A 25,034-nucleotide genomic window follows, 5' to 3' on the forward strand; every position below is an offset into this window, starting at 1 on the left:
CAACCAAAAAAAACAGAAAACAACCACAATAATGTATTAACCCTTAATTGAATATTAAAGCTATTCCAACAAACCAAAACCTTTCACAGACAAAACCCTTTTCACAAATTTAACACAGCATAGATTAAAATCTCACTTGACTGGAATTGAGTCTTTTCAAAGCCTGCACTTTCCATTCGGAAGGCAAAACATTGTCTTGAGATAACAAGCAGAATTTCCAAGTAGAACAGGGAGAGAGAAAGAGACTTCAGCTTCTTTCTTGCTCGATGCCCCTTCTAAAACGAACTAAACTGCAGCCTCCGAACTCTCAAAACTGAAACCTTAAACTCCAAAAACACATGACCTTTTCCCCTAACAATGCAGGATCGTAAAACTAATCCCAGAGTAAACACAACAACCCTATTGCTACTGAAGTAATAAATAACAGGACTCATCAGTCAGCCCGGCAACAATTACATCACTGAAACTGAGCTGCAGAAGTAATGTTTTTTAAAAACCTTTCTTAAAGGGACACTAACGTCACATTGTCTTCAATGAATGTATTGGAGAATTCTCAGTAGCATCTACACACGCATTTATATATCTCAGCGCCGCCTTTTCACAGAGGGAATGGCCTGATCGTATCGTGTGAAACTCCCTCAAATGTGGCAGCAGCGTAATTCAGCTCCACCGATGCGAGTGGGGATTATCTTCAGTCGTTTTAAAACCGGGGTTTTTGGGGGGGGCGGGGGGGTGCACATGGAGAAGAGAGAGAGGAAACAACGCAAACTGAACCATTTTATTCTTGAACACACTTGAAGACATCTGCTTGTTGCTGCAGTGAGATCAGGACTGATTGCTGCACTCAAATAGCTTTTTCTTCAGGGATGCAATCGTTTACCGCAGACTTGTGTCCCTAGAAGTTGAGGATGGGAGCGGGGCTGTGGGGAGAGATTGGTGGTCAGGGTTTGAGTGGGCGACAGATTTTAAGGATTGTTGCTGCTTTAAGGTGGACCAGAGTCGTGGGGTATGTTGAGCCCGGAAATTTGAAATCGGACAACATTCCAATCCAGTCAGCACAAGGAGGAATTAGTGAGGTTCATAGAATCCCTACGGTGCAGAAGGAGGCCACTCGGCCCATTGAGTCTGCACCAACAACAATCCCACCCAGGCCCTATCCCCGTAACCCCACATATTTACCCCGCTAATCCCTGTAACCTCGGCATCTCGGGACACTAAGGGGCAATTTAGCATGGCCAATCCACCTAACCTGCACATCTTTGGACACTAAGGGGCAATTTAGCATGGCCAATCCACCTAACCTGCACATCTTTGGTGGCTGTTGAGGTTTTTGATTAATTTTAGTGGGTGAAGATGGAATCTGCACTTGTGCTTTCTGTCTGTCTAGTTTAGTTTTTTTTTCTTTTAAACAGTTGCACCTTTACTCAAATCACATTAAATTCCCAGTGTTCGGAGCACAAGAGCGCCCAGTGGTTAGGACAGGCTGATAATCCCCATAACCCTGCATTTACCCTGGCACAGTGGTTAGCACTGCTGCCTCGCAGCACCAGGGACCTGGGTTCGATCCCCGGCTTGGGTCACTGCGGAATCTACACGTTCTCCCCGTGTCTGTGGGTTTCCTCCAGTTTCCTCCCACAGCCCGAAAGACGTGCGGGTTTTGTGCATTGGCCATGTTAAATTCTCCCCCGGTGTTACCCGAACAGGCGCCGCAGTGTGGTGACGAGGGGATTTTCACAGTAACTTCATTGCAGTGTTAATGTAAGCCTACTTGTGACACTAACGAATAAACTTAAAACTGTAGAGCTACCTCTGATCAGTCGCGATTGGATAGTGTTGGTGAATTATGTGTGACAATGTGAAGGAAGCTTTGAAATGCATCATAAACCTGTGTAACAAAGGGACCTTGGCTTGTTTGTCCCCAGATCTCTGAAGGAAGAAGAGCATGTTAGTAGGTTGGTGAAAAAGGCATATGGGACACTTGCCTTTATCGATCGAGGCATTGATTACAAAAGCAGGGAAGTCATGTTGGAGTTGTATAGAACTTGGTGAGGCCACGGCTAGAGTACTGTGTGCAGTTCTGGTCGTCACACTATAGGAAGGATGTGATTACACTGGAGGAGGTGCAGAGGAGATTCACCAGGATGCTGCCTGGGATGGAACATTTAAGTTATGAAGAGAGGTTGGATTGGCTTGGCTCTGGAGCAGAGAAGACTGAGGGGCGACCTGATTGAGGTGTTCAAGATTATGAGGGGCTTGGACAGGGTGGATAAGGAACAGCTGTTCCCCTTAGTTGAAGGGTCACTCACGAGGGGGCATAGATTCAAGGTGAGGGGCAGGAGGTTTAGGAGGGATGTGAGGAAAAGCTCTTTTACCCAGAGGGTGGTGAGGGTCTGGAATGCGCTGCCTGGGAGGGTGCTGGAGGCGGGATGACTCACATCCTTTCAAAAGTACCAGGATGAGTACTTGGCACGTCATAACACAGTAAGAAGTTTAACAACACCAGGTTAAAGTCCAACAGGTTTATTTGGTAGCAAAAGCCACACAAGCTTTCAAAAGCTTGTGTGGCTTTTGCTACCAAATAAACCTGTTGGACTTTAACCTGGTGTTGTTAAACTTCTTACTGTGTTTACCCCAGTCCAACGCCGGCATCTCCACATCACGTCATAACATCCAGGGCTATGGGCCAAGTGCTGGGAAATGGGATTAGGAGGGAGTTCAGGTGTTTCTAATGTGTGGGTGTGGACTCGATGGGCTGAAAGGCCTCTGTGCTGTATGATTCAATGATGAACATCCTCACCCTGATGTGTCGCTGCCTTAAGCCACTGGTGCAAAGCGGAAAATGATCGTTGTTTTCCTCACCCACCTTGGGCAGGCTGTAATGAACCCCGTGTTTATGTCGGGGAGGGGGAGGGTGTGAGGATTGATTTGTTCTGGTGTCTAATTTGCATATTTTCTCTCCCTTTTCTCTCTCTGTTAAGAGGGATCCACACGGCCATGCAAATGACCTGCTCCCGGGATGATGGTTTCACGCTGGTGAGTACCTCCTGCCTGAACCAGGTTAAGTAACCTCTTGCCGATTAATAAATAGAATCAAGCTTCATTTCATTAGCTTCTCCTGTGGGTTTACTGATCTCAATATTTAACTTGTGTCAACTGGGAAACCCTGGGGGAAGTTGTCTCGGTGTAAGAGGACGCTTACACTTAATGCGTGCGGAACAGTGGCACAGTTCGATCCTGGCCTTGGGTGACTGTGTGAAGTCTGCACATTCTCCCGTGTCTGTGTGGGTTTCCTCCAGGTGCTCCGGTTTCCCCTCTCAGTCCGAAAGACATGCTGGTTAGGTGGATTGGCCATGCTAAATTGCCCCTTAGTGTCCAAAGACGTGCTGGTTAGGTGGATTGGTCATGCTAAATTGCTCCTTAGTGTCCAAATATATGTAGGTTAGTTGGATTGGCCATGCTAAATTGGCCCTTAGTGTCCAAAGATGTGCAGTTTAAGTGGATTGGCCATGCTAAATTGCCCCTTTTTTAGTCACAAGTAGACTTACATTAACACTGCAATGAAGTTACTGTGAAAATGCCCCAGTCGCCACACTCCGGCGCCTTTGGCACGGTCAATGCACCCTAACCAGCATGTCTTTCGGTCTGTGGGAGGAAACCGGAGCACCCGGAGGAAACCCACGCAGACACGGGGAGAGCGTGCAGACTCCGCACAGACATTGACTGAAGCCGGGGATCGAACCCGGGTCCCTGGCGCTGTGGAGACAGCAGTGCTAACCACTGTGCCGGGGTAAATACGGGGATAGGAAGGGAGAGAGTTTGTGCTGGGGTTTTCTGCCCATTACAAATGGATTTGCAGGTTGGTAGGAACACAGGTGGCTGAAAGTTGGCTCCTTTTGTAGAACATACCAAGTGGTTTTGTCCCTGCGATGTTCCCACCTCCGACACAGCTACAGGTCGGAATGGCTCACCACACGGTTAACCCAGCGTGGCCACTGACCTGAACATTGGAACAGGAGGAGACCATTCAGCCCCTCGAGCCTCTCTGGCCATTCATATAGATCATGGCTGATTTGTGTCATAAATCCCATTTTTACCTGCCTGTAACCCCCTTGCCCAGAGAAAACCTCTTCATCTCAGTTTGGACCTTTTCAACTATTCCCCCGACACGATGGCTTTCTCTCTGGGGAAGAGTGCTCCAGATTTCCACTCCCCTCTGTGTGAAGAGGTGCTCCCTGACATCGACCCTGCCTCTAAATGTAAAGCTTTGGACTCTCCCCCCTCCCCCTCCAGAGGAAATAGTTTCTCTGTGTCGACCCTATAAAATCCATTAATCATCGTAAAGCACCTCGATCATCTAGACGCGAGGGAACTAGTCTCAGTCACCCGTTCTCACAATTTAACCCTTTTGGCCCTGGTATAATTTGGAAAATGCCTGATTCATCCTCATGGGGATGAAGTGAATGCAGCCGGTAGGGCCGGTTAGCCACAGCCTGCCTCTGGGAACCAGCCCTATTCTGATGGCAAATCGAGCTGGTCGGTGCCTCTGGCTGGCCTGGTGTCGCATCGGCAAGTGATTTATTTTTCCCTTCATCCCTTCCTTGCTCCGTCAAACTCCTGCCAAAGTAAAACAGACGCATCGGGTGACTGAACGCAGCAACGGGCTGGCTCATAGAATCCCTACAGTGCAGAAGGAGGCCATTTGGCCCATCGAGTCTCCACTGACCACAATCCCACACAGGCCCTACCCTCGTAACTCTACATATTTACTCTAGCTAATCCCCCTGACACTAAGGGGCATTTTAGCATGGCCAATCCACCTAAGCTGCACATCTTTGGACACTAAGGGGCAATTTAGCATGGCTAATCCACCTAAGCTGCACATCTTTGGACACTAAGGGGCAATTTAGCATGGCTAATCCACCTAACCTGCACATCTTTGGACACTAAGGGGCAATTTAGCATGGCCAATCCCCCTAACCTGCACATCTTTGGACACTAAGGGGCAATTTAGCATGGCCAATCCCCCTAACCTGCACATCTTTGGACACTCAGTAGAGCGAATGTCGATTGAATTGTTGTATAGTCGGACTGTAACTTGTCACCCAGTGATTGGGATTTGCCTGAATAGTCATGGGGAGATATTGAAACTGCCACTATCTCTCCTGCAGTGCGACCAGATGGTGACTGCTGAGCAGGACGACCGGATTCTGACACTTCGGACGGATGATATATTCCCCCTTTCTCCTTCTCCTTCACCGACGCGCATTGGCAAGGTAGGGCCAGGCGGCTGTTACACTTGTGGCTGTAATTGGCAGCATTGAATTCAGTCGTGCGAGTCACTTTGGCATTTTGCAGCTCTGCATCGAGTTTGTGAGGAGTTTGCGAGGTTTTGGGGTTGCAGTCAGGGGTACGACAGCTCTCCTTGTTTGCCGACTCCACCTATTTCGAGGTGCCTGCCACAGGCATCAGGGTAGCACTCTCGCCTCTGAATCGGAAGGTCGGGAGTTGAGGCCCCACTTCATACACTTGAGCACGCAATCTGCGGTGCTGAGGGAGTGCTGTACTATTGCAGGCGTTGCTTTTCAGGTGAGACTTTAAACCAAGGCACCGTCTGCCTTCCCTGAAAGAAGTGTTTGGAAGAAGAGTTGGGGCGTTCTCCTTGGTGTCCTGGGCAATATTGCCACTTTAGTTATACGCATCTTATTCATTTACACGCACGGACCCTTTAGATTTTTTGCACGGTCGCGTATGGGTGTTAAAGGGGCCAAATTCATACTCCGTCTGTGCGAGAACTTGTTGATCACTTAGAACATTGGCTAATATTTATCCCTCAACTAATATGACAAAAATAACTGGTGGTGTTATTATCGTCATACTGTTTGTGGGATCTTTCTATGCACAAATTGACTGCCGTGTTTGCTGTGTAGTCCCTTAAATGTCTTGGGTTATCCTGCGGTGTCGAGAGTCGCAGTAAAAACGCACGTCTCTTTCTTTTGAGGAGGGAAGCCATAGATTTGTCTGTACAGACTTGAACCATCCGATTGACCTGCAGATCTCACTTTTTCTCTCTCTAATTTGAGACATACTGGCTGAGATAACATTTATTATTCACCTCCAGCTGTCTTCAGATGATCTCCTTCGTAAGACTTAAAAGGCCATAAGGAATCAGCCTTGTAGATGGAGACCAGAGTCACTTTAATGCATGACTGGGTTACACAGAAACAGAAGATAGGAGCAGGAGGAGGCCATTCGGCCCTTCGAGCCTGCTCCGCCATTCATCACCATCATGGCTGATCATCCAACTCAATAGCCTCATCCTGCTTTCCCCCCATAACCTTTGACCCCATTCCCCCCAAGTGCTATATCCAGCCGCCTCTTCAATACATTCAATGTTTTGGCACCAACTACTTCCTGTGGTAATGAATTCCACAGGCTCACCACTCTTTGGGTGAAGAAATGTCTCCTCACCTCCGTCCTAAATGGTCTACCCCGTGGCACGGTAGCACAGTGGTTAGCACTGCTGCTTCACAGCTCCAGGGTCCTGGGTTCGATTCCTGGCTCGGGTCACTGTTTGTGTGGAGTTTGCACATTCTCTTCGTGTCTGCGTGGGTTTCCTCCGGGTGCTCCGGTTTCCTCCCACAGTCCAAAGATGTGCGGGTTAGGTTGATTGGCCATGCTAAAATTGCCCCTTAGTGTCCTGGGATGCGTAGATTAGAGGGTAAAATATGTAGGGGTATGGGGGTAGGGCCTGGGTGGGATTGTGGTCGGTGCAGACTCGATGGGCCGAATGGCCTCTTTCTGTACTGTAGGGTTTCTATGATGATTTCTTTCTATGATGATGAATCCTCAGACTGTGACCCCTGGTTCTGGACTCCCCCCACCATCGGGAACATCCTCCCTGCAACTATCCTGTCTAGACCTGTTAGAATTTTATACGTCTCTATGAGATCCTCCCTCATTCGTCTGAACTCCAGCGAAAACAATCCTAACCTGGTCAATCTCTCCTCATACATCAGTCCCGCCATCCCCGGAATGGGCGATTCTTGGCTCATTCTCACAGCTTACCTCGATGGGATTTGAATTTGACCTCCGGACTGCTAAACCAGTCCGATAGCCGCTACCCGAAGCATCCTGCTTGATTGGCACCTCATCCACCACCTTAAACATTCGCTCCATCATTGTCGCACCGTGGTCACAGTGCCCACCTTCTCCGCGATGCTCTGCAGGAGCCCACCATGTCCCCTTCGACAACACTTCCCAAACCTCTGCCACCCAGAAGGGCAAGAGCGGGTGACAACCCCGCCACGTGCAAATTCCTCTCGCAAGTCACACACCATCCTGCCTTGGGAAATGTATCGGCCGTCCCTTCGCTGTCACAGGGTGAAAATCCTCCCTAACAGCACTGTGGGTGTACCTACACCATGGGGACTGCACATGGGTAATAAGCGCTGGTCGAATCCCTCTATTAATTTAAACAACAAACACTGATGCATGGTGGACCTGATCTTTGGGACAGTGAAAGGAGGTTGTTCCCTCTTTAGACCAGAGGCCATCTGAAATTTTCCTTCAGCTGCGTTGCAGACAGTTCTTGGGCTGTGAGAAAGCATCTGGCAGCGTGCACAGTCCCACATTTCATCCTTCCAGACTTGCAGAGAGGTTTGTGTGGTTTACAAAGTTGGTGGGAATACTTGCCGCCGCTGGTTGGTGGTGAGGAAGTAATTTGAGGCGATGAATAAAGAGGAAAAGGAAGACTTGCATTCCTGCAGTGCCTTTCACAACCTCGGGAAAATTCCCCAAACGCTTTACAGCCAGCGAAGGACTTCTGAAGCATGGTCGCTGTTGTAATACGGGACTCGATTTGTGCATAGTAAGGTCCCACAAGCAGCCGCAAAATGATTCTCCCCCCCACACTGATGCACAGGTGGCGGTTAGCACTGCCCACAGCGTCAGGGACTCCGGTTCACTCCCGGCCTCGGGTGACTGTCTATGTGGAGTCTGCCTTTGTCTGCGAGGGTTTTGTAAAGATTATCATAGAATCCCTACAGTGCAGAAGGCCATTCGGCCCATCGAGTCTGCACCGACCACAATCCCACCCAGGCCTGATCTTCATAAACCCATACATTTGCCCCAGCTAGTCCCCCTGACACTAAGGGGCAATTTAGCGTGGCCAATCCACCTAAACCGCGCATCTTTGGACTGTGGGAGGAAACCGGAGCACCCGGAGGAAACCCACACACACACGAGGAGAATGTGCAAACTCCACACAGACAGTGACCCAAGCTGGGAATCGAACCCGGGACCCTGGAGCTGTGAGGCAGCAGTGCTAACCACTGCCACCATGTTACCCTTGCATTTCTTCCGGGAGTTCTGGTTTCCACCCACACTCCAAAGATGTGTAGGTTAGGTGGGTTGGCCATGCTAAATTGCCCCTTAGTGTCCAAAGATGTGTAGGTTAGGTGGATTGGCCATGCTAAATTGCCCCTTAGTGTCCAAAGCTGTGTAGGTTAGGTGGATTGGCCATGCTAAATTGCCCCTTAGTGTCCAAAGATGTGTAGGTTAGGTGGATTGGCCATGCTAAATTGCCCCTTAGTGTCCAAAGATGTGCGGGTTAGGGAGATCAGCGGGGTAAATATGTGGGGTTACAGGGATAGGGCCTGTCGGAGAGTCAGTGCAGACTCGATGGGCTGAATGGCCTCCTTCTTCACTGTAGGAATTCTATTCTATGAAAGTCGAATGCCACGACTTGGCCACGGAATGTGGTTAAATGGGCTGATAATCAGCTGCGGAAAATAATCTTCATAAACCTTAAACCCAGCCATGATCAGAATGAATATATCAACCCCTGATCTCACCCCATCAGGCAGTAAATATAAAGAAAGGCTTGCATTTGTAAAGCACCGACCAAGGGACACTTCACAGCCTTTGTACTGTCGGAAACTCGGCAGCTAATCTGTGCACAGCAAGCTCCCACAATGTGTTAATGACCAGATCATCTGTTTTTGTGCTGTTGGATGGGGGATAAGTATTGGCCCAGGATAACTGAGGATGGGGGAAGGGGGAACACCTCCCCTGCCCTTCTTTCAAATAGTGACTGCAGGGTCTCATCCAGCCCCCCCCCCCCCCCCCGAATTGCCCACCTATTGGACTGTGACAGAAATGGAACCGTCAGATGGTTGCCCGGCAGTGTGGACACAAAGTTCCCCTGTTTTGTTTTCAAGTGTATCTTCACATTTATTTTACCCTTTGGGGAATAGTGGGGGAAGTGGCGGATGGATTCCCAACAGCTCTGCACACCAGAGCCCTCCCACTGCATGCCAGCGTGTCTTAGACCTCTGCTGCCACCCAGTGTCAGCTTGTTACGTTTAATGCACTCCCAAATCACTTGCCTGTTTGTTTCAGATTGTGTGGAAGCGTGTGTATCTGTCTCTTGGGCCAGTTTTACTCTGAAACTGGTCCCTTTGGGGTACTCAACCCCGTTTAGTCATCATAGAATCCCACTTGGCCCATCGAGTCGGCACTGCCACAGAGGGGCTAGGGGGGTCAAGTCATTGAGTTTGTTGAAGGCAGAAATAGATTGGTTCTTGATTGGCCAGGGGATCGAAGGTTACGGGGGGAAAGCGGGAGAATGGGGATGAGGAGCATATCAGCCACGATCAAATGGTAGAGCAGACTCGATGGGCCGAATGGCCGAATACTTCTCCATTTAGCATGGCCAATCCACCTAACCTGCACATCTTTGGACACTAAGGGGCAATTTAGCTTGGCCAATCCACATCTTTAGACACTGGGGGGCAATTTGGCACAGCCAATCAACCTAACCTGCACTTCTTTGGACTGTGGGAGGAAACCGGAGCACCCGGAGGAAACCCACGCAGACACGGGGAGAATGTGTAGACTCCGCACAGACATCGACTCAAGCCAGGAATCGAACCCGCAGGTACCTGGTGCTGTGAGGCAGCGGTGCTCACCCACTGTTCCCCCGTGCCGCCCTCAATGCTGTCCTCGGCACTGTGCCCTTGACTGCTCCTTTATCTTGTAGCTAAGTCCTCTTGTTCGAGACTCTCACACTAGTTTGGACGTTCAGAGACTATTTCCTTGGGTGGATGGAGCTGTTACTAGCGGGCATAACTATAAGGTTCATGGTGGGAGATATAGGAGGGATGTCCGAGGTAGGTTCTTTACTCAGAGAGTGGTTGGGGTGTGGAATGGACTGCCTGCAGTGATAGTGGAGTCGGACACTTTAGGAACTTTCAAGCGGTTATTGGATAGGCACATGGAGCACACCAGGATGATAGGGAGTGGGATAGCTTGTTCTTGGTTTCGGACAAAGCTCGGCACAACATCGAGGGCCGAAGGGCCTGTTCTGTGCTGTACTGTTCTATGTTCTATACCTTATGGACTCTCTGACAGGGGATGCCACCCAGGCCCTTTCTCTGGCCCTATCACCGTAACTCCACACACATTTGCCATGGCTCATCCAACCAATCTAAACATCTTGGGACTCTTAAGAGGCAATTTTACCACGGCCAATCCACCTAACCTACACGTCTTTCGGACTGTGGGGGGGGAAACCCACGCAGACACGGGGCGAAAGTACAAACTCCGCACAGACAGTGACCCGAGCCGGGAATCGAACTGCTGTCCCTGGCGCTGTGAGGCAGCAGTGCTAACCCACTGTGCTTACCCCACGCAGCAATGATCTGACCCCTAACGAATCCCCAGGTAGCCTGACCTGAATCATTGAAACCGTGCGCTTCAGGATGTTGTGATTTAGAGTTGATATTCATGGAGAGCGACCACGGATTGCAATATTTTATGTTTCAGGAAGTTGTGGAGTGTGTTTTATTCAGCAGGGTGCAGTGTGCCCTCTGGTGGCATGAAGTGGGTTTGCACCTACAGTTTAATTTTGAGAGTTCCCACTTCTGAACATATATCCCTGTTACTCTGGATAACATCAGCAAAAGATGCCAACAGTTAACCATTTAGAGGGCCTGGACAGAGGTAGGGAGGATCGAGAATCAGAGGACACCAGGAAAGAAGCAACAATAGCATGAGGAAAAAGAGAATCACGGAACCCCTACAGTGCAGAAGGAGGCCATTCGGCCCATCGGGTCTGCACCGACCACAATCCTACCCAAGGCCCTACTGCTGTAACATCAAGTATTTACCCTGCTAATCCCCCTGACACTAAGGGGAAATTTAGCATGGCCAATCAACCTAACCCACATATCTGGGCGGCACAGTGGTTAGCACTGTTGCCTCACAGCGCCAGGGACCCGGGTTCGGTTCCAGCCTCGGGTCACTGTCTATGTGGAGTTTGCACATTCTCCCCCGTGTCTGCGTGGGTTTCCTCCGGGTGCTCCGGTTTCCTCCCACAGTCCAAAGATGTGCGGGTTAGGTGGATTGGCCAAGCTAAATTGCCCCTTAGTCTCAGGGGAACTAGCTAGGGTAAATGCATGGGGTTATGGGGATAGGGCCTGGATGGGATTGTGGCCGGTGCAGACGCGATGGGCCGAATAGCCTCCTTCGCCGCTCTAGGGATTCTATGATGATATCATTCTATGATATCTTTGGAGTGTGGGAGGAAACCGGAGCACTCATAGAACATTACAGCGCAGTACAGGCCCTTCGGCCCTCGATGTTGCGCCGACCAGTGAAACCAATCTAAAGCCCGTCTAACCTACACTATTCCAATATCATCCATATGTTTATCCAATGACCATTTAAATGCCCTTAATGTTGGCAAGTCCACTACTGCCTCAGGCAGGGCATTCCACGCCCTTACTACTCTGAGTGAAGTACCTACCTCTGACATCTGTCCTATATCTATCACCCCTCAATTTAAAGCTATGTCCCCTCGTGCTAACTATCACCATCCGAGGAAAAAGGCTCTCTCTATCCACCCTGTCTAATCCTCTGATCATCTTGTGTGCCTCTATTAAGTCACCTCTTAACCTTCTCTCTAACGAAAACAGCCTCAAGTCCCTCAGCCTTTCCTCATGAGGCCTTCCCACCATACCAGGCAACATCCTAGTAAATCTCCTCTGCACCCTTTCCGATGCTTCCACATCCTTCCTGTAATGCGGCGACCAGAACTGTACGCAATACTCCAAGTGCGGCCGCACCAGAGTTTTGTACAGCTGCAACATGACCTCCTGGCTCCGAAACTCAGTCCCTCTACCAATAAAAGCTAACACTCCGTATGCCTTCTTAACAACCCTATCAACCTGGGTGCCAACTTTCAGGGATCTCAGAGGAAACCCACGCAGACCCGGGGAGAATGTTCAGACTCCGCATAGACTGTGACCCAAGCCGGGAATTAAACCAAGGTGCCTAGCTGTGAGGCAGCAGTGCTAACCACTGTGACACCGTGCCGCCCCATGATCAAGTGATTAGGTTCTGGGATGCAGTGACTGAGGGCAGAATTAATCCTGGCTCTCAATAGAAAATTGGATCATTAATCTGAAAAGAATTGCAGGGCTCCGCAGGAAAGGTGGAAGAATGGGACAGGATGAGCTGCTGTTGCAGAGAGTTGACACAGATTCAAATGGGCTGAATGGCCTCCTGTGCTGTAACCAATCTATGATTCTGTTCAAAGAAATGCCAATTGCAAAGACGTTGTTTAGACAACATTAAGCACGCCAAATCTTTTGAGACGGTTGGTCTGTTATTCGTCCCTTGCGATTATCATTGTTTAAAAACCAAACCTCAATTGGCCTCTCGAACTCTTAGAATCATAGAATCCCTACAGTGCAGAAAGAGGCCATTCAGCCCATCGAGTCTGCACCGACCACAACCCCACCCAGACCCTACCCCCGTCACCCCATGCATTTACCCTAGCTAGTCCCCCTGGCACTAAGAGGCAAGTTAGCATGGCCAGTTCACCTAACCTGCACATCGTTGGATTGTGGGAGGAAACCCACGCAGACACAGGGAGGAACATGCGAACTTCACACAGACCCGAGCCGGGGATTGAACCCGGGTCCCTGGTGCTGTGAGGCAGCAGTGCTAGCACACTGTGCCACTCTGTCACTTGGAAGCCTCCTGACTACGTCTATCGAACTAACGGTGGCAGTCACACTGCATCTGCAATGGGTCCGGGCTGCTAATCTCCGCCCCCCCCCCCCCCCCCCCCCACCCTCAAGTTGCTGATACATCGAGGGGGTTAACTGATGCAGATGGCAGTGGACAGAGGGAGGCTTACTGGAGCAGTTGGAGGTGGGTGAGGGAGGGGAGGGTAACTCGTTCTCCATGGGCTAATCGAATACCTTCCTTTTCAGCAGTACTTCTCCTCTTCTCAGCCAATCGTCATACCCAAAGGTGGAGTCACGCCAAATTCCTCTCCGAGCCCCACTCGACGTATTGCAAGGTAAGCGGAATCTGTAGCCTACACCGTCCCCTGAGTATTACTCTCTGATTTACCTGGTGATTTAATTTCCTGGCTGTTCTGACGGTGTCCTGCAGTGTGGATTTGTGCTCTGCTGTTACAAACGAAAAACCCTTCCTCCCCATTGTTACAAGTCAGGTCGGATATTTCAAGGTGTTCTGTGAAGCTCGCCTGACCTGTAACGTTTTACGTTGAATTTGGCTGGGAGGAGTATGAGATGTTTCACTTCAGGTGCGATTCAACTGAGCCACGAGGAGCTTTTATCAAAAACAAAGTTTAATTAAGAATATTGTTGACACGTACAGTAAGACAATCAGTAAGAACTTTCAACAATTACAAACGAGAAACACAACAACCACGATAAAGTATAACTCTCGAGGGAATATCTCTAATGTGTTCCAACCAAATCCAACACCCAATACACAAAACCCTCCAATAAGCACAATACAGTTTAGGTTAATGTGCATTTGTTACAGGAATCCAGTCTCCTGGGTTGAGTGCTGAAAATCTCTTGTGAAGAAACTCAGAAGATGTTGTAATCAAATCTGTTTCCCAAAACACAGCTTCTTTAAGGCAGGATGGCAATAAGCTTCTCCTTCAGCGAACTGATAATAGATTCGGAACCAAACAAAGTGAAGAACAGGAAGAGAGAGAGAGACTGTTTCTTAGCTTGCTGCTAAACTTCTTACAACACACTCCCCAAAACAAAACTGAAAACCCAAAGGAAAAAAACCCTATCGCCTGACTGCCACAGCTTAGCTCCACCACCCAATGACATCACTGAATCAGTAAACTGCATGATTTTTTTTTTAAAAATGGCCCCGTTGAATGAATATTCCAGGAGACACCATTTTCTGTGCTCCATTCTCCCTCAATCCTTGTTAAAAGAGGGGCCTACGTATTACCCGTGAGTGTACCGATCCCAGGACAGCCTCCTGAGTCTGGGGTACCAAGTTGGGAGATTCTGGCACCCAGGCTGTGTGTTTAGTGACATTGTTTTCATTTCAGTCCGAAACACACTGTGCAGCGAACCTGCGTTACTGCCTTCCCGCTTTCCCCAGCCTATGAAAATATTGCCTCATGTAATATATACAGAGGTCAACAAGTAACTTTGAAATATATTTTGCAAGTGCTTGTCCCTTCTGGGCCAACCAGTATTTTTACAGCGCTTTAAAACGTTGGTGCATCAATGTGTCCAGCACGAGGAGCTCCGAACGTGAACCTCGCAATTTCAGCATTGGTAGATACCAGCAGTGACCCGCGGGGAACACAGGTTTTACCCACCAACGGATAGGCCAGATCACCTGGAATATACGGTTAAGAAACAGACCAGCCGTCTGATTGGCTGCGGAACAAGCTGGAGGGGCTGACTGACCTCTGAGTGCCTGTTACGTAGCATTGATTCGGTTTATTGTTGTCACATGTACTGGGATCCAGTGAAAAGTATTGTTTCTTGCGCGCTATACAGACAAAGCATACCGTTCATAGAGTACATAGGGGAGAAGGATTTGATTTATTATTGTCACGTATTGGGATACAGTGAAAAGTATTGTTTCTTGCGCGCTATACAAAGCATACCGTTCATAGAGAAGAAAAGGAGAGAGTGCAGAATGTAGTGTTACAGTCATAGCTCGGGTGTAGAGAAAGATCAACTTAATGCGAGGTAGGTCCATTCAAAGGTCTGATGGCAACAGGGAAGAAGCTATTCTTGAGTCGGTTGGTACGTGACCTCAGACTTTTATATCTTTTTCCCGACGGAAGAAGGTGGAAGAGAGAATGTCCGGGGTGCGTGGGGTCCTTGATTATGCCGGCTGCTTTTCCCGAGGCAGCGGGAAGTGTAGACAGAGTCAGTGGATGGGAGGCTGGTTTGAGTGATGGATTGGGCTACATTCACAACCGTTGTAGTTCCTTGCGGTCTTGGGCAGAGCAGGAGCCCAGACCAAGCTGTGATACAACCAGAAAGAATGCTTTCTATGGTGCATCTGTAAAAGTTGGTGAGAGTTGTAGCTGACATGCCAAATTTCCTGAGTCTCCTGAGAAAGTAGAGGCGTTGGTGGGGCTTTCTTAACTATAGTGTCGGCATGGGGGGGATCAGGACAGATTGTTGGTGATCTGGACACCTAAAAACCTGAAGCTCTCGACCATTTCCATTATCATTTACAGACAACTGCTGACATGCAGAAAAACACTTCATCTTTACACCAGCAATTTCTCTGTTAAATGTTGACATAAAAGTGTGAGCGTGTGGTGTGAGCGGAAAGGGCAGTCATGCACAAGCTGGATACAGTTTGGTGAATGTGAGGAGTTGCAGGGCTCGGAGCACCCAGTCACAGCAGACCCTAAAGGATGATGTCTGTTCGGGATCGTGGGTTTCTGCCATTCTGTGCTGAACAGGCCAATCCTGGCCCAGCGCATCTTTGGCAGGACATTCCACAAGGCTGTCTGGATCCAGAGCCTGGGACTTTCTTCCTTTTCTCTCCCTCTCTGCTGCTCTGCCTCATCACTGAGCCGTGAATCAAAGCATGATGCAGATTGATAAGCAGCAAATTCCTCCCAGTCAGTAAATGTCAATGCTGCCACGCTTCAAGCAGAGCGCCCGAGGCTCTTTGAAGCGTTTCCTTTGCCCTTCCTTGCAACGCAGCCGGTTTGAGAGTGTGAGTGGGGCTGCAGTGTCTGTCGGGGTGTTGTCACAGGGAGCCGCAGTCAGAGAGGCTTGTTTTCATTCCAAACTGTCCTCGCTCAATCCACACAGCTTTTTGCAAATGCAAGAAAGCAAGTTGACACAGCAGCTCCCTGAGCAAGTTATCTCTCAGCCTTTCACTGCCAGTGACCCAGTCTCACTCCCTCACCTTCCCCCTTCGCTCTCTAATCTCACACACACATTCTCAATCACAAACACACGCGCTCCCCCTCTCTCGCGCGCGCTCCCCCTCTCTCGCGCGCGCTCCCCCTCTCTCGCGCGCGCTCCCCCTCTCTCGCGCGCGCTCCCCCTCTCTCGCGCGCGCTCCCCCTCTCTCGCGCGCGCTCCCCCTCTCTCGCGCGCGCTCCCCCTCTCTCGCGCGCGCTCCCCCTCTCTCGCGCGCGCTCCCCCTCTCTCGCGCGCGCTCCCCCTCTCTCGCGCGCGCTCCCCCCCTCTCGCCGGCGCGCTCCCCCCCTCTCGCCGGCGCGCTCCCCCCCTCTCGCCGGCGCGCTCCCCGCACCCGCTCGCCGGCGCGCTCCCCCCCTCTCGCCGGCGCGCTCCCCCCCTCTCGCCGGCGCGCTCCCCGCACCCGATCGCCGGCGCGCTCCCCCCCTCTCGCCGGCGCGCTCCCCGCACCCGCTCGCCGGCGCGCTCCCCCCCTCTCGCCGGCGCGCTCCCCGCCCCCGCTCGCCGGCGCGCTCCCCCCCTCCGCTCGCCGGCGCGCTCCCCCCCTCTCGCCGGCGCACTCCCCCCCTCTCGCCGGCGCGCTCCCCGCACCCGCTCGCGCTCTTTCTCACACACATGCGCCCGCCCCACGCACTCTCTCACACACACCACACATTCTCCGTCTCTCTCGTTCACACACTCAACCCACACACACTCCATCTCTCTCTTTCTCACACACACACTCCATCTCTCTCTCTCTCTGTTTCACACACACACACACACTCCATCTCTCAGACACACCACACATTCTCCGTCTCTCTCGTTCACACACTCAACCCACACACTCTCCATCTCTCTCTTTCTCACCCACACACACACACACACCATCTCTCTCTCTCTTTCACACACACACACTCCATCTCTCTCTCACACACACGCACTCCATCTCTCTCTCACACACACACACGTTACCTACCCTTAATTCACCTGTTTCTTCCCTTCTTTTGTTCCCTGGGCTGGGAAAGCCTCTTCCCACTTCAGGTGGAATTATCTTTAATGGGGAGGTTGTTAAAAGGCGCACACTAACTGCAGGACGGAGCCTGCCTTCACTCTGCCTCAGTATATGGTACAGCAGGGCAGTTTTAGCAGCCTGTAACACGGGGTATGGGTGTGTATGTGGGAGGCTGTGGCCCATTGAGCAGTGTCCGCCAACATCTGAATTTGTCCTTTCCTCTGCAGCAGGAGAAGTGTCAGCCCGAGTGTTGCTTTACGACCCAGTGCCTTGGGGCCATTGAAGAGGAAAGGTAAGCAGTCTTCAGTCATGTCTCTTCAAAATGCAAGTGCAAAGAACACTTGAAATAATCGTTTAGCGTTCAATCTTATACTCTGCGGAAAAGAGAGACTTGTAGCTGAAGATCTTTTGTCCTGAAGTTTTTCACACAGAGGGTGGTGGGCGAGTGGAATCGGCTGCCGTCAGTGGTGGTGGAGGCAAACTCAATAGGGTCTTTTAAGAGACTCCTGGATGAGTACATGGGACTTAATAGGATGGAGGGTTATAGGTAGGCCTAAAAGGTAGGGATGTGTTCGGCACAACTTGTGGGGCCGAAGGGCCTGTTCTGTGCTGTAGTTTTCTATGTTTCTATGAACTCAACAGGACAAATGCAAGAATACCAAATTTCAAATGATCACAGCAGTTTATACTAAAGGAGAAAAGGGTTCTGATTGGTTGGCAGCGACCTGTGCTGTGACCATTCTGTGATTTGATGAGCACATGTTTAAAAAGCAATCCCTAATCCAAAAAACAGCGAGGGCGCAAAGTGCTGGGAATATGTAGCAGATTCATCGGCTTTTTGTAACACCAAAGGTTCGCGGTTCAGGTGGGTTACTTCACCTGTCCTGAACATGAACCCACGACCCTGAGTGATGCCAGACAGGTGCCGTGTGTGCTGCCGCGCGGTTCAGTTTGTAGCCTTGTGAGAATCGTGTTCTTATTCCGCTCCTGTTCATGCTCAATGGCTGTGCCAACAATTTAATTTAAGCAAGTTTTAAGATGTATGTATCAAAGCCGTCCCGGAGGTTAATTTAGTCCAGTTATGTTAATCGGCGTGGTAAAGTAGCAGTGGAGGACAGTTAACAGTCAACCACATCGCTGTGGGTAAGGACAGCAGAGTTCCTTCCCTGACGGACGTTAGTGAAGCAGATGGATTTGAATGAAAATTGATGAGTCACCGCTTCCAATTCCAGATTTATTAATTAATTGAATTTAAATCTTGCCAGTCAAACCTGTGCCCCTAGAATATTAGGCTGTGCAGCACAGTGGTTGGCACTGCTGCCTCACAGCGCCAGGGACCCGGGTTCGACTCCCGGCTTGGGTCACTGCCTGTGCGGAGTTTGCCCGTTCTCCCCCCATGTCCGCGTGGGTTTCCTCCGGGTGCTCCGGGTTTCCTCCCACAGTCCGAAAGCCGTGCTGGTTAGGGTGCATTGACCCGAACAGGCGGACTGTGGCGACTAGGCGGTTTTCGCACTAACTTCATTGCAGTGTTAATGTGAGCCTTACTTGTGACGAATAAATAAACTTCACTTTTTAACCAGTCCAGTGACATACATAGAAAATAGGAGCAGGAGGAGGACATTCAGCCCTTCGAGCCGGCCATTCACAATGATCACGGCTGATCGTCAAACTCAATAGTCTGATCCGGCCTTTCCCCCTATATACCTTCGTCCCCACTGCCTCAAGTACTATATCTAACTGCCTCTTGAAAACACGGTTACCATACCGCTGTCTCCCCATTGAAGGTGGCAACAGGTAAGTGAGAATAGACATTTAATCTCTGTGGTTATTAAAACCCTGGCTAATACTAGACTTTTTTTTGAACACTTATCCCTTCCCCTGTACTTCTTACAAGTTTTGTCTTTCTATGTACCTGTCAGTTTGCATCATTCTGTAATAATGAACCGGCATCCATCACTGTCCCACAGCAGGGATGTGAAGTATTAGAATAATCTAGCACTGGGATCAGTGCAGCTCCCAGTGTTGTCCTCGTGTCTTCCCACCTGTAGAATCATACGGTGCACAGGAGGAGTCCATTCGGCCCATTGGGTCTGCATCGACCACAATCCCACCCCAGCCATAACCCCATGTATTTGCCCTCGCCAGTCCCCCTGACACTAAGGGGCAATTTAGCACCTAACCCGCACATCTTTGGAGTGTGGGAGGAAACCGGAGCACCCGGAGGAAACCCACGCAGACACGGGGGGGAGAACGTGCAGACTCCGCACAGACAGTGACCCAGGAATCGAACCAAGGGTCCCTGGTGCTGTGAGGCAGCAGTGCTAACCACTGTTAACTTAATGGGCTTGAGAAACTTGTCCTCTCTCTCTCTCTCTGCTTTCCCGTTCTCTGCTCTCCATCCATGGCTATTGCTTCTTCCGACAGGTGACATGGAAGTGGATTCGCCTCCAAAGAAATTATTCGTCAGTGGCGTCCCTGGGATTGGAAATACTGAGACTACTCTGCTAACTCCGTTGCTTTCGCACAGGTACGTAAAATGCAAATTGTTTTCTCCCCAACAAGAGTGATATAAACCTTTCCTAATGCCGGGATACGTTCTCACGAGTCGAATAGCCTCCCTTCTCCAGCCCCCAGTACTGACACTTTCAGGGATAGTTTAAGGAACTTTTATTAAATATTTAATTCTGACTGAGTGTAAGCTCGACTGTTGCCACGGTCCGTTCCATGTTATTTCCTACTGCCACCTATCCTGAAGGCATTGATTCTTGCTGCACATTAGGTTGCATAGTTCTTTCCAGTGTATCACCTAAAAGGAACCAGTTGGTGTAGCCCAGCCACCCACTAGGTGAATAAAGCCACAAGATCGCACCGTTTTAAACAAAGCAAACTTTATTATAGAAAGTCAGAAAAGTGTAACGATCTATCTTACACTCTTAACATGTTGTAAATATGAATTAAAAGGGGAACACACTGCACTGCATGTTAAATAGCAGATGCGACCAAGATAGATCCCATGGATTTCTCAGAACCCAAATGTCAGTGACCACTGAGTCACAAAATCTCATTTAAAACTGTTGCCCTCACAAGGGATTTTAATTCCTCACTTTTAATGATCTGATTCCCCTCAAAAGCCACTCTAACTTGGACTGTCTGTATGACTGCTCACCTCCCATCGGTTCAGCTGGGTTTCTCCAAACTCTGGTCTCCCAGCTGCACCAAGCTATAGGTGACTCCCAGGACTTCGTCTGAGCCCTAAACCCTCTCCAGTATGGAACCAGCAACCTTCCACTGCCTCAGCTCCCCAGGACTTCTCCTGAGCCCTAAACTGCACCAACTGGGTTTCTGTGAGCTGCAAATCACACGAGGTCCAAAATGGAATTAAGACCTCCCCCCAGCAAATACACAGGTAAACTGAAACCCGGGAACTATCTTAGGCTCCACCTAAATCCATCACAATGTCGCTTTTCAGTGTTCACTTTGAATGCTTTTAAACTCAAACTTCCACACAAAATACATCTCTGGATTGTGCGTCTTTGTAGATGTCACAATGCCAGCTTGGAATGCTTTTGGATCTCGCCTTTCCAGCCGTTAACCCCTTTAAGTCAACACAGAGCCAACCTAAGTGCAGTAGATTCCAAAGTGCTCGAGTTGCATTTATTCCATTTTCTACAGTTCGACATTAATCTTTCCAGAACATTACCTCTAAAGTATAAAATCAGGGTGGCACAGTGGTTAGCACTGCTGCCTCACAGCGCCAGGGACCCGGGTTTGATTCCCGGCTCGGGTCACTGTCTGTGTGGAGTCTGCACGTCCTTCCCGTGTCTGCATGGGTTTCCTCCAGGTGCTCCGATTTTCTCCCACAGACCGAAAGACATGCTGGTTAGGGTGCATTGGCCGTGCCAAATTTGCATCTCAGTCTATCCTAACAGGAGTTGGAGTGTGGCGACTAGAGGATTTTCACAATAACTTCATTGCAGTGTTAATGTAAGCCTACTTGTGACACTAATAAATAAACTTTAAAGAAACGTAAGCCTTTAGTCACCCACCCTCATTTGACTAGGCGTCATATTTGTTTTAATAATATTTCAGTAAAACCCCTTAGGATGTTTTGGGACATGACAGGCGCTCGTAGACATGCAGGTTGTTTTTGCTGTTGTCCCCTTGAAAGAGTTGATGACGAGAGAGAGCGCAAAAAGAAAAGTTGGAAGGAAAATCAACCAGGAATCATAGAATTCCTACAGTGCAGAAGGAGGCTATGCGGCCCATCAAGTCTGCACCGACCACAATCCCACTCAGGCCCTATCCCCATGACCCCGAACATTTACCCTGCTAGTCCCCCTGCACTAAGGGGCAATTGAGCATGGCCAATCCACCTAACCAGCATGTCTTTTGGACTGTGGGTGGAAACCGGAGCACCCGGAGGAAACTCACGCAGACACTGGGAGAACGTGCAAACTCCACACAGACGGTCACCCAAGCTGGGAATCGAACCTGGGTCCCTGGCGCTGTGAAGCAGCAGTGTTAACCGCTGTGCCACAGTCCCGCCCCTGAAGATATCCCCATGATAACTGTTACTTTCAGCATCTTTTCATCTGGGAATTACAGACATAATTTTAAGTATTGACCCAAGCCGGGAAGCGAACCTGACTCCCTGGTGCTGTGAGGCAGCAGTGCTAACCACTGTGCTGCTTTAATCTTAAGTTTCTTGCTCTGACAGTGCGGGTGAACCCTTACTAACATCAGTGTTTTCCCCTCACGTTTTGTGTCTGTGTTTCAGCCTGGAATGTGTGATCAGCAGCCCTCCCCAGACCGTGCCTCCATCAGGGCCTTACGGCGTGGCTTCGCCGTCCGTCACCGAGATTGGTTTCACCTCGCCATTCACCTCCGTGGCTCATCCGCCTGGAATGTGAGCGAAACAGAGACAGTCAGCGACATTCGAAGCGATGGGCCACCTAAAGCACTTTGTTAGAGGATACTGTATAAAAGCATTCCTAATCAGTATTTTATAGTCAACTGTATAGTTCATTAGTGAGAGAAACCTTTTTGAGGATGGCCAGTGAGGCGGGGAACAGAACTCAGCTCGCTGCTGGCCGCCACTTAACCTGGAACTGCACAGTCCGCGCGCGGTTGGAGCAGACCTGACTCTTTGCCATTTGGGTTCAGTCCTCGCGCCTGCCCTCTGTATATACCACTGTATGGACCGCTATCGAGAAATTAACTTGTGAGCTTACAAGAGAGTTGAGGAGTTGCTCCTGCCCTGTGTGTGGGGGTGGGGTGTGTGTGTGTGTGCGCGTGCGTGCGTGCGGTGTACATGTGCCTGTGGCGACAACGGGATCGGAGCCTGCGATAAAATAAGGTCACTCAGCATCAACCATCAGGAGTTTGACTTGACAGAACGGGGCGGGTTTCTGCATTAGACGGCGAGCAGACATACTGGAGAGCTGCAGGTGGGGCCAGTCAGTACTGTGGTTGGTAAGTGACCTGTACCCGTGGGAGTTAAGGGCTGTGGGGGGGGGAGGGAAAGCTCCTGCCTCCTCTTGCCTCCCCTTGTCACCTCCTGCCTCCTCCTGCCCTTCGAATTCAGGCATGTTTCCACCCTGAGCTGTGAACTTACTGACTGCGTGGACAGAATGTTCCCCACACAACACGGCTCCCACACATTCCCGAGCCGTGGGATTTTCCGGGCAACACCAGAGGATCCGGTCAGAGGTGAATGGACCTTTGTGTGGCCCGCTCCCCGTGGCGGACGAGACGGGACGGGAGAATTCCCTCCGTCCCCCCACGATCGGCTTCATGGCTGGCTGTTGCTTTAACTGATTGTGTTTTCTGTGAAGTTGGTTCCTGGATCATTTAACCAAAACATTTACATACCATTCAGGTTCTCTTCTGCGTTGGACTCTTGTTGTTGGAAATGCCTTTGACAAAGAAGAAGCAGATGACAGATTACTGCTTACTGTGGAGGCGTTGGAACCACAGTGTACACATGCACCTGCTGACTAGGATGCAAATACTTTGTGATTATTTTGCAGTTTCCTCCTGCACCATTGGATTAGCCACATATCATTACACAGTATTGCAACCATATCTCTCCCGGAACTAACTGTGTTCATCTTTCCCCAACCTGACTCTCTCTCTACCTTGAGGCAGCATCTCTGAGGCGCCCTGCAGAGCTGGTGGGATCCTTTTTCCTGACACAGAATAACCCCCTCAACACATCCTAAAGCTGCCTCCTGCTTAACCCTGATGTTGCAGGGACGGGCTGGGGAGACGGTTCGGTGTTGCAGTATTATAAATGAGAGCTGTCCGTGGGAGCAATCAAAAGGCAGAGCCAGACGGGGGAAGAGTGAATCGTGGCCAGGCTTGGTACGTAAGTGCAGCCATGTTGCTTTCCATTGAACTTGGGGACGTGGTGATTATGTAAGGAAAGGAGCAGGACATTCTCGGTGCGCTCACTCTGGGGGATATAGCTGACCAGGAGCTGCAGCAGAGGGAACTGGAAGTGGGCAGTGTTGCTCACATGGCAAGGGCTGGAGACGTGGGAAGTTCATTCCGTAAGGCAGGCTCCTTTTGCAGATGAATAATACAAGAGGGAGATCTAATGCTGAAATAGATTGAGATTATCAGGAGGGGTGGAATTCCTTGGCAGCCATGAGTAAGTCACATCTTGTTGAGGCCAAATGGCCTCCACAGTAAGCACAAACCTATTGTGTGCAATGTCGTGGGCTCCAGACATCTGGAAGACCGTGTAGCTTTTATTTTTTATTAGTCTGCTGCTTTTTGGAGGGTTAAATGTGTTTTGCTTCAAGCAACTTGTACTATCCCGGGTTCCGTACTGTTGCTGTGGGGTTCCAAGCTTGGAACTATTTGCAAGTTCCCAGTCAGAAACAGCGGTTGAGAATTTTAACTTCCCCCTTTCCCTTCTCTAATGTTGCCTGTAACTAAGCTACCTGCTTTTAACCAAACACCTGGTTGCTTCCAAAGCCGGGGAGTGGATAGCGCTGGTTAAATATTCCAACTCCTGGAACTTTTGATCGAGCCTTCATCTTGTTTGGTTGACTTATTGGTGAGAGTGTGCGGCGGGTAGAACCTGTGGGGAGACTAGGCTTCCATGTCAAGTGTTGGCTCACTTCACTCACATTTTGTACCAAAGCCTTTGAAGAGAAGGAACCATGGGGTGGATGAGGTTTTTTTTTTAAAAAAAAACACAGAAAGGAAGAAGTAAAGAGGTGTCTGGATGCCTTGGATGCCTTTCTGTGCTTGGATTCCATTCACTTGCTGTTGAACAGTGTGCAGCACTCGTTATCAGATAGTACTGTGTTATTCCAGTTAATGTGCTGTAACTCAAAAGGGTTAAAATGATTCTTAACAATCACTGGTCATGAAAACCGCTGAGTAGTGATGATGCAATATATGAAGAAAATAAATTTACGGTCATTGGTGCCAATTTTATATTTTTTATATAATATTTAATTATTATATACAGATATATATATACGCAGTGAGAGTTGTCTAACTTCCGGCTATCCAGAGAGGTCAGCCTTGTCTATTGTTGCCGCTGGTCGTGTCATTATAAACAATAAATTCCTTGATTGCTAGGACGTGAGTGAGAATTTCAGAGGTCCAGCAGGTGTTTGCAAGAGAAACAAGACTTCACTTAACATCGTGGAGCGTGGCAAAGGGTAACTGAAAATGGAAGCATTGACGGAGAATTCTGGAAGGGCTGGAGACTATTTCCAAAAAGGCAGAGGGGGGGGAGGAAAATTGAACAAGCCACCCCTCCCCCTTTCCTT

General features: G+C 49.7%; 1 protein-coding gene across 4 annotated transcripts in view; it reads left to right on the plus strand.

Moving 5' to 3' along the window:
• LOC144481735 (P2R1A-PPP2R2A-interacting phosphatase regulator 1-like) overlaps nucleotides 1–24,683 on the plus strand; it is a 57,679-nt gene extending 32,996 nt beyond the window's left edge. For 2 of the 4 annotated variants that reach the window (XM_078200883.1, XM_078200885.1), the window contains 6 exons: nucleotides 2,979–3,033; nucleotides 5,169–5,273; nucleotides 13,281–13,369; nucleotides 17,472–17,536; nucleotides 19,669–19,771; nucleotides 22,022–24,683. In XM_078200883.1, the coding sequence (XP_078057009.1) occupies nucleotides 2,979–3,033; nucleotides 5,169–5,273; nucleotides 13,281–13,369; nucleotides 17,472–17,536; nucleotides 19,669–19,771; nucleotides 22,022–22,154 (550 nt within the window). In that variant the 3' untranslated portion in view covers nucleotides 22,155–24,683. The remainder of the gene's footprint in view (nucleotides 1–2,978; nucleotides 3,034–5,168; nucleotides 5,274–13,280; nucleotides 13,370–17,471; nucleotides 17,537–19,668; nucleotides 19,772–22,021) is intronic. The other 2 variants (XM_078200884.1, XM_078200886.1) reach the window with 1 other exon arrangement.
• The last annotated feature ends 351 nt before the right edge of the window (nucleotides 24,684–25,034 follow it).

The sequence above is a fragment of the Mustelus asterias genome, chromosome 31 (assembly GCF_964213995.1).
Source record: "Mustelus asterias chromosome 31, sMusAst1.hap1.1, whole genome shotgun sequence".
Taxonomy (NCBI): domain Eukaryota; kingdom Metazoa; phylum Chordata; class Chondrichthyes; order Carcharhiniformes; family Triakidae; genus Mustelus; species Mustelus asterias.